Raw genomic sequence first — 14,585 nt, 5'->3', positions numbered from 1 at the left:
CCCTGCTAAGGGCCCAGCACACTTGGGCGGCGGGGGGGGGGGCTTCCTAGGAAGGGGCACCTCACTAAAACCAGTCATCTAGGAGCCATTTAATGGTGTCAAGGTTTTTAGGTCCTTATTCCTAGGGAATAGATGCTGAATTATGTAGGTGAATGATGTCAAGAAATTTGTAACTCAATTCCAAATGGTTCCCCGAAAAAGACACGCACGAAGCAAGTAAGGCAAAAATATTCATTGCTGAATCTTCAGTGGCTAGTATTTCAGTGAACAGTGTACTTGTTCTTTCAAATCTCCTGCGTGTTTGGAGTTTTTCCTAGTAAAGAATTGTGGGGAAGTGGCCATTTGCTGAACACCTACTAGTTGCCAGGCACTGAGGGGCATGTCAGAGACAAGCCCTGCCCTGTAGGGGAGGGGCCTGCCCCTGCGGAATGCTGCCCCGGGGGGCTGCTGGTGGCGGGCAGCCTGCGTGGAGGGGAGGGCACTGGTGGCTGATGGTTAGATGGTTCGAGTCTGCTTTATTGGGTGCTTGCGGGGGAGGGCCCATGGGACTTGCCCCACACCACCCCCTGGCACATCCAAGGGACAGAAATGTCACAGAGGAGCAAACTCAGGGCTCAGCCCCGAGTTAGCAGAGAGGAGGGGTTCCAAGAACCGAGCTGGTCTCAGGAGCCAGAGGGGCTGCCTGAACAGCTGGGGGGAGAGGTGGGGAGGGGCGGAGGGGGTGGAGGCAGGGAAGGAGCTCAGAGGTGGCTTGGGAGAATGGGAGTGAGGCGAGATGGAGTGTGCCGCTGGCTCCCCTGCGCCCCACACTCAGCCCCTTTCCTAAGGGCCAAGGCCTTGGGGTGAGGGAGATGGGCCTGCACTAGAGGCTCCTGGGACCTGCAGGGGAGTGGAGAGCTTAGAGACTGGTTTCCAGGACTCCAGGCACCTGCTAGACCCTGGGAAGTGGGGGGCCCAGAGCTGAGAGCTGCAGGTCCCTGCAGAGGTGAGTGCTGGCCATCACTGCCCCAAGCAGATACTGGTGTCTAAGCTTCGAGGTGTCGGGCGCCCTCTCGTGGGCTTAGGGGGAACAACTGCCAGGTACCCCAGACAAGGTCCTCTAATCAGGAATCCTGACCAAGGCAGGGGCAGGCCCCAGGGTGGACAGAGCCTGAGGTTGAGGGCAAAAAAGCTGGTAGTATAATACATGACACTGTGGAAAGGTGTGGTACCAGGAAAATCACTTCCATTTGCAATGGTTGGTAGCAGCCACCTGAAGGACATGTTCAGAATGTTCTAGAGCCCAGCTGGGGCTCAGTGGGGGAGTCTGTGGTAAGTGATGATGGACATGGGCAAGTCCTTAGGCCCTGGGGCTCTGAGAGGCAGAGCAGCTGCCCCTCCTCAGGCTGCAGCAAGTCAGAGGGCAGGCCCGGGATGAGGGACGAGGGCGTCACCAGCCAAAGGACAGAGAACTTGGAGGAGGTGGGGCGGGCAGGCACAGGGGGCCATTCACAGGTGCCGCCTGCTCGTCTCCAGACAACTGCAAGTGGGGTTCAGGTTTATTTTGGGGGTCTATGAGTGTGGAGCCGAAGGTCCCTTCCCCCACCAGCAAAGGAGCATTCCTGTCACCAGGCAGATGGAGTTGGGCTATGGGTGCTGGGGCCCCCAGCCTTTGTTCTCCTGCCCGGGCAATGGGGAGGCTAAGGTGGAGGGGAGTCGTCCTAGTCTTTGGGGTGACTGACCCACACCACCTTGCAGGACGTGTAAGCGAGCAGAGAGAAAGCAGCTTCACCGGGAATGACCCTGAGCCATTTACTGGACCAAAGGCTCCTGAGGCCGGCAAGAGGGCCAGGGAGAAGACGGCCAACCAGGCTTCTCCCTCCTCTCTCTGGCCTCGGCTTGGATAAAAGGGCTAGCGGGCTGGCGAAGACCCCTGCAGGGTCTAGGCAAAGGCAGAGCTGTTCCGTGGCGGGAAAACAGGTTCCGGAACAGGAGGTGCCACTCTCTGGGGGCTTGTGGGCCGGGTGCTCCGAGCCCCTTACAGCACCTTGCCTGGGTTCATGAGGCCTCGGGGGTCCAGCGTGGCCTTGAGCTGCCGCATGGTCTCAATGCCCACTGTGCCCACCTCCTCCTGCAGCAGCAGCCGCTTGCCCAGACCGATGCCATGTTCCCCCGTGCACGTGCCATGGAGTGCCAGTGCTCGCCTGGGAAGCAGCGGGAAGAGGTCCTCAGCGGGTGCCCCTCCCACTTCCCTCAGCTCTCCCCCACCCTGCTTCCTGCTTTGCCCTTACCTGACCAGCTGTTCTGCAAAGGCCTTGACCCTGAGGAGCTCCTCGTGGTCCTCCGGGTCTACCACCAGGATGCAGTGGAAATTGCCATCACCCACGTGCCCAACGATGGTTCCTGGGGGCCCAGAGGACAGAGCTGCTGCCCCAGCCCCGCCCCCACCCTCCCACCGCGCCCCGCTTGGGGCAGGCAGAACCTGTGAGTCCCGAGGCCTGCAGGTCCTCCTTGGTCTGCACCAGGATCTCCGGCAGCCGGGAGATGGGCACACACACGTCGGTGGAATAGCCCTGAGTCGGGGCAGGCCGGTGAGCTTCCCTCCCTCACCCAGCCTGCCCGGGAGGTAAGGGGTCAAGGCTACGAATGGGCTTAGGGGGCTCGGCCTCTCACATGAACGTGCCTGCTGTCTCTAAGCCTCAGTTTCCCCTGTGCAACAAGGCGACTGGCCCGGCTAGGCTCCCAGGGCTCTCATCCTGCTCCCCACCCCCGCTACCGTGCAGGCCCCCCAGCACCTGGAGCTCAGCCTCCCCTTCCTGTTGGCTACCACCTTCCGCTTCACCACCTCTTCCTCCAGGAAGCCTGCCGTCTGTGTTCACACTGCACCTGCTCGGTCCCTGCACCCAGGGCCTGGCTCGGGGCAGGGGCTCCCTCCCGAGGATTTGGCAGTCCTGCCCGCCGGGGCCTCTGCCTGCTGCCCTGGATAATAGGGTAGTAGGCTGAGGAAAGGCTCCCGCGTCCACCCCAGCCCGCTCACCTTGCAGCCGGGCCGCAGCGCCAGGGCAGCGTACCAGGCGTTGTGCCGCGCTGCCCAGAGCCGGCTGCGCTCCTCAGCCTCCTTGGCCCAGGAGAAGTGAGAGCCTCCGTTGTGCCGGATGATCTCCTCTGTAGGAGGCGGGGGGTTGACACCAGACCCTACTCTGGGGCAGCCCGGACACCCCCCCCCCACCGCCCTGCCCCACCCACAGCACCCCAGCACACCTGTGCGCTGCACCTGCTCTGCCAGCGCCTGCTCGGAGCCGTGGAACTCGAGGAAGAGCGTGGGCGCCACGCAGCAGTTCAGCTTGCTATGCCTGTTGCAGGCGTCCATCATGACGTCATCCAGGAACTCTGGGACCAAGGAGAGGCCACGTGAGGTGACGCGTGGCCTTCGAAGGGCGCCTCCTCTGGGGAGCCCACCTGGACGGCCCAATCCCAGGCTCACCAATGCGGGCCACGGGCACTGCAGCCTGGAGGATGTGTACGGTGCTGTCCACGGCCGCCTGGACGCTGGGGAAGGCACAGGTGGCGGCCACCGTGGCCTCAGGGGCAGGGTGCAGGCGCAGGGTGGCGGCCGTGATGAGGCCCAGCGTCCCCTCGGAGCCCACAAACAGCCCGGTAAGGTTGTAGCCAGCTGCGCTCTTCCTGGGTCCCCGGGGACATGAGGTAGGTGAGTGCCCAGGCCACGTGACGACGGATTTCTGGCCAGAAGCCAGGTGGGGAGCTGAGCCTGAGGTCTGGGCTGACCCGCCTCCGTGCAGACTGCCACCCAGGCAGCCGTTCCCTGGCAAAGCCCAAATCGGCCTCCGGACCACCAGCTTTGGCCCACAGGGCAGTTTCATGACCCGCCTCTCCAGAAGGCCCCGTCGCCGCCGGTAGAGGGCGCTCACCGGAAGTGCCGTCCGGGGCCCGCAGTGTGAAGCAGCCGCCCTCCCGGCAGCACCACCTCCAGGTTCAGCACGTTGTCGCGCATGGTGCCGTAACGCACAGCGTTGGTGCCCGAGGCGCCGGTGGCCACCATGCCGCAGAGAGAGGCGTCTGCACCGGGGTCTGGAGGGCAGAAGGCAGGCAGAAGGAAGCCTGGGGCGGGTGCCCGTGGGCAGAGGGGTCCCGCCAAGCCCCAGAAACACCCCTGCCACCAGGGAGCCCTCCAGGCCCGGGAAAGTCCTGGAGCCCCAGCCTACCCACAGGGAACCAGAGGCCGCTGTCCCGCAGGTGGGTGTTGAGGGCTTTGCGGGTGATGCCGGGCTCCACCACCACAGAGAAGTCTTCCGGATTCAGCTCCAGGATTCGGTCCATGTGGGTCAGGTTGACACAGACGCCGCCCTGGCGGAGGGCGTTCAAGCAGTCACTGACCTAGATCTTTCGCCAGGACACAGTGCCCAGGACCCCAGCTCGTGGCCGACCTCCCAGCAGCCAGACCAGAGCCCCAGGATGGCAGGTAAGGAGGGCTGGACCTGGCCAGCCAGGCTGGTGTGGTGGAGGAGGCAGCTGCCAGTGTGACAAGTGTGGTGGGACTAGAGCCTGGCCAGGGGAGGAGGCCACCCACCATACATACCTGCACGGCACAGACTCCACCCTCAAGCCCGGTGCCCGAGCCGAACGGGATGATGGGCACGCCTTGGCCATAGCACAGGGCTGCCAGCCGGCTGACCTGCTCCACATTCTGGGGCCACACCACGGCGTCCGGAGGTTGGCACCTGGAACCAGACCCTCAGCAATGTAGGGGTGTGTGGTACCCTCTGGTCCCACTCAAGTTTGAAGGTATTGCAGGGCCTGAGGCTGCACAGTGGGCGAGGGGCAGGGAACACCCTTCTGGGGGCATAGAGGAGAGGTGGAGAATGCCAGAGCACCCAAAAACAGATGGCGGGGGTTGAGGGGCAGAAGATAACCCAGGACTCTCACTCCCAGCCAGGGGTTGTGATGCAGGGGGGCAGCGGAGCCCACCTGTGCATTGACTCATCGTGCCCGTGCTGCTCTCGGACCGCAGCAGCAGTAGACACATGGGGGCTCCCCACAACTGCCTTCAGAGCCTCCACAAAGCCCTCGCTGAGTTCGCCCTGCAGGGGAGAAACACATAGGCAGGGTCACTCAAAGATACCTGGGACCACCTGGCCAGTGGGAGGGGTGGGAGTGGGGATTCCATTGCCTGTGAACAGAGGCACCCACACCCCTACCCCGCCTCGGCTGGGGGCTCGTAGGGCTCTTGGAGCCCTTCTGGGGATTTCTTCCCATTTTACAGATGAGGAAAAGAGGCCAGCAAGTCCAGGACAGGGCCTGGCCTAGAACCCAGCTCCTTGCCTCCCAGGCATTCTTTCAAAACGTGTGTGTATTCCGGGGCCTCAAAGGGGTGCCTTAGAGTCCACAAATCTTTCAGTTGACACCCCCCAGCCCCACTCATGGCAGCTGTGAGGGCTTCGGCCCAGCTCACTGAGCACCCACATTTGACCTGGGGTGAGCCCAGCGAGCCTCTGCTCAAGGTCTCCTGGTGCTGGGGCAGCACAGAGTCGGGCCGGAACTCGGCATCGGGGGCCCCCCACCCTCTAAGGGGCTCCTCCCCTCCCACCTACCTGCTTCCTCCTGGAGCAGTAGCCCCTCCAGGGGAACATCCCCCAAGTTGCAGCCCGGAGCAGGCTGGCCATAGCTGGGCAACAGCCGGTGACCACCGCAGCCTATTGGTTGTGCTGGGGGCAGGGCTGCTTAAGGTGGCACGGCCTTAAGGTGGCCCTGTCAGCCCTCGCTGAGTCAGTACTTCTTAAAGGAGAGGTGAGGCTTACTGAGCACAAAGGGAAACAGAACAGCCACCACTTCCTGGCTTAAGACTATGCAGTGGCTTCTTGTGGCCCGAATACCCAGAGGTCCAGCAAGGCTCAGGGGCTTGGCACACACCCTTGATCTTTCTCACCTTGCAAGTCCCAGCTCCGGTGTCACAGTTAGGGTAGGCCTTGATCGGGGCTATGAGGAGGAAAGCACAGGGAGGCTCTTGGGGGTTAGGATGGGGTAGGGCAGTAAGGCAAGCCAAGAAGACTTCCTGGAAGAGGAGTGCTAAGGATGAGCAGCAGTGTGCCAGATAAGCGAAGGAAAAGACTGTCGCATCCCTTTGTCTCCACTCTCCCACTGGGCACATCCCAGGATCGAGGGGAGTGATGTGGCTGTTGCTCTTGAAACTATTCCAAGCTCTGTTTTCCTCCCACAGCAAATTTGAAGAAGCGTGTTGCTAACATTACCGAGATGAAGCTATTTCTGACTTTGTTTTTCTTCCCAGTCAAACCAGGAATACAAACTCCTACTTGGGTCCTTCTCCCCAACCACATTTGAACGAGCCCACATTTCCACTCTCAGTGTGTTGCTTAACTGGCTTATCTCAAAAAACGTCTCTTTTACAGTTGGTTAGTTCAAATCAAGATCCAGGGAAAGTCCACACAATGCATTTGGTTAATGTGTCTCATAAGACTCTTAATCTACAACAGTTTCCCTCTCCCACATTCTTCCATGACATTTATTTGTTAAAGAAACTGGGTCACTTGTTCTGTAGAATTTTCCGCATTCTGTTTTTGGATGACTGTATCCTTGTGAGATTGTTTAATATATTTCTCCAGCCTCTGTACTTCTTGTAAACTGTTAGATCTAGATGTGGTACTGTCTAATACACCTGCTGAACTGATAGAAATGTTCTGTATCTGTGCTTTCCAATATGGTAGCCGTCAGCCACATGTAGCTGTTGGTACCAGAGGTATCTATGGATGGAGGAGAGATGCCAGGTAGAGTTTTGTGGCAAACCCTAAAAAGAAGAGCCATGATAGAGATCCCTATGGTTCTGGAGCAGGGTCAGGACATCTGCAACAGAGACCTACACACTATACAAAAAACTGCCCCGGCCTACTACTGGGTCCTGGTTAAGATGGTGAGTGTGACCACAAGATATCGTTGAGTGATCATGTGGCCAGAGCTGGCTGTCATGAGCTGTCTTCTATCAGACCCACCAAGTCATAAAGTTAGGCAGGTCCAAAACAAAAAGGGGGACAAGAAAATTGGGCACAAGCAGGGCCAGAGGGCAAAGTGAGCTGCATGAGTAGGTGGCCCAGACCCCCATGTCACCCACCATTGCTTGGCCAGTACCTTTCCCTCAGCTCACACCTACAGCCGTATGGGGGAACTCTTATGACCAGCTGATGGAGGAGGAAAAAGTTCAAGCTTGATTCGTGAATGGATTGGCTCAATATGAGGGTCTGAGCTGAAGATGGACTGTTGTACTACAGCCCTACTTGGGGGTAACCCTGAGATCCTCCCGATGGGCAGAGCTCCAGGTCGTGCACCTGGTCATTCCCTTTTGTAGAAAGAAAAGGGGTCCAATAGAAGAATATATATGGGCCCATGGGCAATGGTGAATGCCTTGGCTGGTTGGTCAGGGGCCTATGAGGAGATTGGAACATCAGGGTCAAGGGGGTTTGGAGAAGAGGCACATAGATGGATCTTGAGGACCAGGCACAAAGTGAGGTCTTTATTGCACATGTATCATATGTTAACGCCCACCAGAGAGCATCTACCATGGAAGAGACTAAACCAAGTAAACAGCGTGAGTCAGCCAGCAGTCATCGGCCAGCCTGTCAAAAACCACCCCAGCGCTGGCACAATGGCAGTAGGGGAGAGGCTAGTAACGGGTGCACCGGCCTGGACACCCACTCACTAAGGCTCACCTGGCTACTGCCACTGCTGAATGTCCACCCTACAGCGACACTGAATCTGCCACATGCCACCATTCCTCAGGGAGACCAGCCAGCCACTTGGTAACAAGCTGACCACGTCAGACCCTTTCCACTCTGGAAAGGGAGCAATTTATCTTGACTGAAATCAACGCAGTACATATTATGCGTATGGGGTAGCCTCTCCTGCCTGCATGGCCTCAGCCAGCACCGGCATCTGAAGGCTCACACAGTGTTTGACCCACCGACATGGTATATCACATACCATCCCCTCAGGCCAGGTGGTCCACTTTTTAGCAAAGGGGGGTGCAGTAATGGGCAGATGACCATGGGATCCACTAATCCTAATGTCTACCTCCCCATCCTGAGGCCGCCGACCTGACAGAGCAATAGAAGGAATGGCCTTTGGAAGGAACAGCTAACATTCCAGCTCGGAGATGCATCAACTCAACCAGAGTGCCAAAAGAGGAAGATATTTTCATATGATTAACAGATAAAGGGTGAGTATCCAAATTATTTTTACCTTTTTATTTCAAAATAATTTAATTAATTAATTAATTAATTAATTAATTAATTTTTGTTTAAAATATTTATTTATTTTATTTTATTTATTTGACTGCACCAGGTCTTAGTTGTGGCATGTGGGATCTTTAGTTGAGGCATGCGAACTCTTAGTTGCGGTGTGTGAGATCTAGTTCCCTGACCAGGGATCGAACCCAGGTCCCCTGCATTGGGAGCGTGGAGTCTTAGTCACTGGACCACCAGGGAAGTCCCTCGAAATAATTTTAGACTTAGAGAAAAGCTGCAAAAATAGTACAGAAAGTTTCTGTATACCCTTCATTTAGTTTTCACTAATGTTTACTTTATACATAACCACAGTACAATTATCAAAACTAAGAATTAGTAAAATACTAATTGATACAATTAGAGAATTGGTACATTACTAAACTGCAAATTTGATTTCACCCGTTCTTCCACTAATGTTCTCTGGTTTTCTGGGGTGTTAGTTGTCTTGTCTCCTTCATCTCCTACAATCTGTGACAGTTCCTCAGTCTCTCCTTGTCTTTCTGACCTTGACATTTTGAGGAGTATGGATCAGTTACTGTATTGAACGTTCCTCAGTGTGGGTTGTCTGATGTTCTCTCACAAGTAGATGGAGGCCATGCATTTTTGGCAAGTATATTACAGAAGTGAGGTTCCCTTCTCAATATATCATATCAGCAGTGTAAGGGGTCAATATGTCTTATTACTGATGGCAATAGCCTTGATCATTTAGTTTAGTTCATGTCTGTGGTGTTTCTGCACTGTGAAGTTACTATTTTTCTCTTTGTAGTTAATAAATATACCAGGGTAGAAAGTTTAAGGCTGCAAATATCCTGTTTCACCTCACTTTCACTCATTATTTTTAGCATTCGTTGGTGGATCTTGCCTACCTTCGTTGTTATCATGGCGTTCTAACAGTGATTTTCTATGTCTCTTATTTCTTTGATATTATTTAGTCAGAATTATTCTCTAAGGAAGAGCCATCCCTTCTGCTTCATTTATTTATTTACTGAATCATTTGTACATTACCAATATAGACTCATGGATATTTTTTTATTCCATAGGTTATAATCTAATACAATGATTATTTATTTTGTTGTTCAGATTATCCCAGCTTTGGTCACTGGGGACCTCTGTCATATAGGCTTGTCTGCCCTCTAGACTGGCCCTTACCTTTTTATGAGCACTGTCTTACATTCTAGTACCATAAGATGCTCCAGGCTCATCTTGTCTTTTCCCTGCCCAGATCAGTAATCAACTGCTTTTCCAAGGAGTTCTGTTCCTTTTAGTCAGGAATGGTTTTTAGAAACCAAGATTTGGATGCTAGATGTGCTCTTAAAACCCAACAGGAGGAGTCACGATGGTGGTGTGGGAAGACGTGGAGTTAGCGTCTCCCCACAACTAGGGCGCCTGCCGGCTGCTGGTGGGGACTCTAATCCCCAAGGATAGGGGAGGAACCCCAGAGTGAACCGGTAGGACGTAGGGGAAGAAAGGGGGGAGGAGAAGTGGAGGCCAGACCAGATCGGCACCCCTGAGGCTGGGGAGATCAGGAGAGGCAGGTGGTAGGGACTCTCCGGGAGGCATGGGAGAGGAGCGGAGGGCGATTGCCCTGCTCACTGGGGCCCGGGGAGCCTGCTGAGCTCCCAAGCCAGTCCCCTGCAATCCAAAGTCCCCTCCAGGCCGTGTGGGTCCTGGGGGCATAGGTGGGAGGCTGGGGAGATCAGGAAAGACAGGCGAGAGAGGAGTGGATGGCGATTGCCCCACCCACTGGGGCATGGGGAGCCTGCTGAGCTCCCAAGCCAGTTCCCTGCAATCCAAAGCCCCCTCCAGGCCATGTGGGTCCTGAGGGCATAGGAGGGAGGCCAGGGAGATCAGGAGAGGCAGACGGGAGGGGCCTTCCAGGAGGAGCAGAGGGCATTTGCCCCGCCCACTTGGGCCCGGGGAGCCTGCTGAGCACCCAGGCTGATCCCCTGCCTTCCAAAGCCCCCTCCAGGCTGCGTGGGTCCTTGGGGGCATAGGAGGGAGGCCGAGGGGATCAGGAGAGGCAGGCAGGAGGGACCCTCTGGGAGGAGCAGGAGAGGAGCGGAGGGTGATTGCCCTGCCCACTCGAGCCCAGGAAGCCTGCTGGGCTCCCTGGTGAGGTGCCCTGCCCTCTGAGACCCGAGATGGGGGGCACGCCTGGGCCCCTTCTGTTCCTGGAGCCTAAGCCCCACCGCCCACAGTCCCCAGGGTTTTCCAGCCCTGTAGGTCCTGAGCATTGGCCCCACCCACCACCCAAACCTCGCCCTTGCTTAGGCCCCACTCTCTACAGCCAAGGCCTTTCCACCCTCCTTTTTTTTTCTTTCTTTTCCCTCCTCCTCTTTTTTTTTTTTTTTAATTTTATTTATTTATTTATTTATGGCTGTGTTGGGTCTTCATTTCTATGTGAGGGCTTTCTCTAGTTGCGGCGAGCGGGGGCCACTCTTCATCGTGGTGCGCGGGCCTCTCACTATCGCAGCCTCTCTTGTTGCGGAGCACAGGCTCCAGACATGCAGGCTCAGTAGTTGTGGCTCACGGGCCTAGTTGCTCCACAGCATGTGGGATCTTCCCAGACCAGGGCTTGAACCCGTGTCCCCTGCATTGGCAGGCAGATTCTCAACCACTGCGCCACCAGGGAAGCCCCCCCTCCTCCTCTTTTTTACTATTATGGTACTGACATACCTTGTGGTTGTTGATCCATCTATATTTTTATTTTTGCATTCTTTCTAACATATCTGTTAGTTTCCTAGTCTAATTTTATATTTTACTTTGTTACTGTTCTCTCTTTTTTTCTTGGGGGGCCACCACACGCGGCTTGTGGGATCTTGATTTGCCAACACGGAGTCGGGGGGAAGCTCCTGCGGTGGGAGCTCCGAGTCCAAACCACTGCACTGACAGAGAACCTCAGACCCCTGGGAATATTCATTGGAGTGAGGTCTCACAGAGTTCCTCATCTCAGCACCAAGACCCAGCTCTACCCAATAGCCTACAAACTCCAATATTGGAAGCCTCAGGCCAAACAACCTGTAAAACAGGAACACAATCCCCCTCATAAAAAAAAAAAAAAAATGAGACTGCAAAAAAATATGTCATAGATGAAGGAGCAAGGTAAAAACCTAGAAGACCAAATAAATGAAGAGGAAATAGGCAATCTACCTGAAAAAGAATTCAGAGTAATGATAGTAAAGATGATCCAGAATCTCGGAAATAGAATGGAAGCACGGATTGAGAAAATACAAGAAATGTTTAACAAAGATCTAGAAGAACTAAAGAACAAACAAACAGAGATGAACAACACAATAACTGAAATGAAAACTACACTGGAAGGAATCAATAACAGAATAACGAAGGCAGAAGAATGAATAAGTGAGCTGGAAGACAAAATGGTGGAAATAACTGCCGAGGAGCAGAATAAAGAAAAAAGAATGAAAAGAATGGAAGACAATCTCAGAGACCTCTGGGACAACACTAAACGCACCAACATTCGAATTATAGGGGTCCCAGAAGAAGAAGAGAAAAAGAAATGGTCTGAGAAAATATTTGAAGAGATTATAGTGGAAAACTTCCCTAACATGGGAAAGGAAATAGTCACCCAAGTACAGGAAGCACAGAGAGTCCCATACAGGATAAACCCTAGGAAAAACACACCAAGACACATATATATCAAACTAACAAAAATTAAATACAAAGAAAAAATATTAAAAGCAGCAAGGGTAAAACAAAAAATAGCATACAAAGGAATCCCCATAAGGTTATCAGCTGATTTTTCAGTGGAAGCTCTGCAGGCCAGAAGGGAGTGGCAGGATATACTTAAAGTGCTGAAAGAGAAAAACCTACAACCAAGATTACTCTACACAGCAAGGATCTCATTCAGTTTCTATGGAGAAGTCAAAAGCTTTTCAGACAAACAAAAGCTAAGAGAATTCAGCACCACCAAACCAGCTTTACAACAAATGCTAAAGAAACTTCTCTAGGCGGGAAACACAAGAGAAGAAAAAGACCCACAAAAACAAACCCAAAACAATTAAGAAAATGGTAATAGGAACATACATATAGATAATAACCTTGAATGTAAATGGATTAAATGCCCCAACCAAAACACACAGACTGGCTGAATACATACAAAAGCAAGACCCATATATATGCTGTCTACAAGAGACCCACTTCAGACCTAGGGACACATACAGACTGAAAGTGAAGGGATGGAAAAAGATATTCCATGCAAATGGAAATCAAAAGAAAGCTGGAGTAGCAATACTCGTATCAGATAAAAGAGACTTTAAAATAAAGACTGTTGCAAGAGATAAGGAGGGACACTACATAATGATCAAAGGATCAATCCAAGAAGAAGAGGTAACGATTATAAATGTTTATGCACCCAACAGAGGAGCACCTCAATGCATAAGGCAGATGCTAACAACCATGAAAGGAGAAATTGACAGCAACACAATAATAGTAGGGGACTTTAACACCCCACTTACACCAATGGACAGATCATCCAATCAGAAAATAAATAAGGAAACAGAAGCTTTAAATGACACAATAGACCAGATAGATCTAATTGATATTTATGGAACATTCCACCCAAAAGTGGCAGAATACACTTTCTTCTCAAGTGCACATGGAACATTCTCCAGGATAGATCACATCTTGGGTCACAAATCAAGCCTCAGAAAATTTAAGAAAATTGAAATTGTATCAAGCATCTTTTCTGACCACAACACTATGAAATTGGAAATCAATTACAGGAAAAAAACTGTAAAAAACACACATACATGGAGGCTAAACAGTGCACTATTAAATAACCAAGAGATCACTGATGAAATCAAATAAGAAGAAAAAAAATACATAGAAACAAATGACAGCGAAAACACAATGACCCAAAACCTATGGGACGCAGCAAAAGCAGTTCTAATAGGGAAGTTTATAGCAATTCAATCTCACCTCAAGAAACAAGAAAAATCTCAAACAATCTAACCCTACACTTAAAACAACTAGAGAAAGAAGAACAAAAACCCCAAAGTCAGTAAAAGGAAAGAAATCATAAAGATCAGAGCAGAAATAAATGAAATAGAAACAAATCAATAGCAAAGATCAATAAAACTAAAACCTGGTTATTTGAGAAGATAAACAAAATTGATAAACCCTTAGCCAGACTCATCAAGAAAAAAAGGGAGAGGACGCAAATCAATAAAATTAGAAATGAAAAAGTAGAAATCACAACCAACACTGCAGAAATACAAAGGATTATAAGAGACTACTACAAACAACTATATGCCAATAAAATGGACAACCACAAAGAAATGGACAAATTCTTGTAAAGGTACAATTTTCCAAGACTGAACCAGGAAGAATTAGAAAATATAAACAGACCTATCACAAGTAATGAAATTGAAACCGTAATTAAAAATTTTCCAACAAACAGAAGTCCAGGACCAGATGGCTTCACAGGCGAATTCTATCAAACATTTAGAGAAGAGCTAACACCTATCCTTCTCAGACTCTTCCAAAATATTGCCAAGGGAGAAACACTCCCATATTCTTTCTACAAAGCCACTATCACCCTGATACCAAAACCAGAAAAAGATATCACAAAAGAAGAAAATTATAGACCAATATCACTGATGAACAGAGATGAAAAATCCTGAACAAAATACAAGCAACAGAATCCAACAGTGCATTAAAAGGATCATACACCATGATCAAGTGGGATTTATCCCAGGGATGCAAGGATTCTTCAGTATACGCAAATCAATCAATGTGATACACCACATTAACAAGTTAAGGATAAAAACCATATGATCATCTCAATAGATGCAGAAAAAGCTTTTCACAAAATTCAACACCCATTTATGATAAAAACTCTCCAGAAAATGGGCATAGAGGGAAACTACCTCAACATAACAAAGGCCATATATGACAAACCCACAGCAAGCATCATACTCAATGGTGAAAAACTGAAAGCATTTCCACTAGGATCAGGAACAAGACAAGGATGTCCACTCTCACCACTCTTATTCAACATAGCTTTGGAAGTCCTAGCCACAGCAGTCAGAGAAGAAAAGAAATAAAAGGAATACAAATTGGAAAAGAAGAAGTAAAACTGTCACTATTTGCCGATGACATGATACTATACATAGAAAATCCTAAAGTTGCCACCAGAAAACTAGAACTAATCAATGAATTTGGTAAGGTTGCAGTATACAAAATTAATGCACAGAAATCTCTGGCATTCCTATACACCAACAACGAAAATCAGAAAGAGAAATTAAGGAAACACTCCCATTTACCATTGCAACAAAA

The 14,585-nt window shown here is 51.4% G+C and overlaps 2 protein-coding genes across 3 annotated transcripts in view; one reads left to right on the top strand and one right to left on the bottom strand.

Moving 5' to 3' along the window:
* Window positions 1-203: 203 nt before the first annotated feature.
* Window positions 204-5,764, bottom strand: LDHD (lactate dehydrogenase D). 2 transcript variants are annotated; one of them, XM_007198279.3, is made up of 11 exons: window positions 5,589-5,764; window positions 4,966-5,078; window positions 4,577-4,718; window positions 4,203-4,344; window positions 3,909-4,068; window positions 3,464-3,528; window positions 3,241-3,369; window positions 3,017-3,144; window positions 2,462-2,552; window positions 2,271-2,382; window positions 204-2,183 (listed from the first exon to the last, which is right to left on the bottom strand). In XM_007198279.3, exons 1-11 carry the CDS (start codon window positions 5,658-5,660, stop codon window positions 2,018-2,020), a joined length of 1,320 nt encoding a protein of 439 aa, XP_007198341.2. In that variant the 5' UTR covers window positions 5,661-5,764; the 3' UTR covers window positions 204-2,017. The 2 variants fall into 2 exon arrangements, with proteins under 2 accessions (XP_007198341.2, XP_007198340.2); XM_007198278.3 differs by having other exon boundaries at window positions 3,464-3,663; window positions 5,589-5,761.
* Window positions 5,765-8,090: 2,326 nt separating this feature from the next.
* Window positions 8,091-14,585, top strand: part of ZFP1 (ZFP1 zinc finger protein) — a 64,505-nt gene continuing 58,010 nt past the window's right edge. The window contains exon 1 of the mRNA XM_057534777.1: window positions 8,091-8,221. The gene's annotated coding sequence lies outside the window, so the exon portion shown is untranslated. The remainder of the gene's footprint in view (window positions 8,222-14,585) is intronic.

Source organism: Balaenoptera acutorostrata, chromosome 19, assembly GCF_949987535.1.
Source record: "Balaenoptera acutorostrata chromosome 19, mBalAcu1.1, whole genome shotgun sequence".
In the NCBI taxonomy this organism is placed as follows: domain Eukaryota; kingdom Metazoa; phylum Chordata; class Mammalia; order Artiodactyla; family Balaenopteridae; genus Balaenoptera; species Balaenoptera acutorostrata.
The sequence above is the reverse complement of the archived record's forward strand: the minus strand, read 5'-3'. Positions and strand labels throughout refer to the sequence as shown.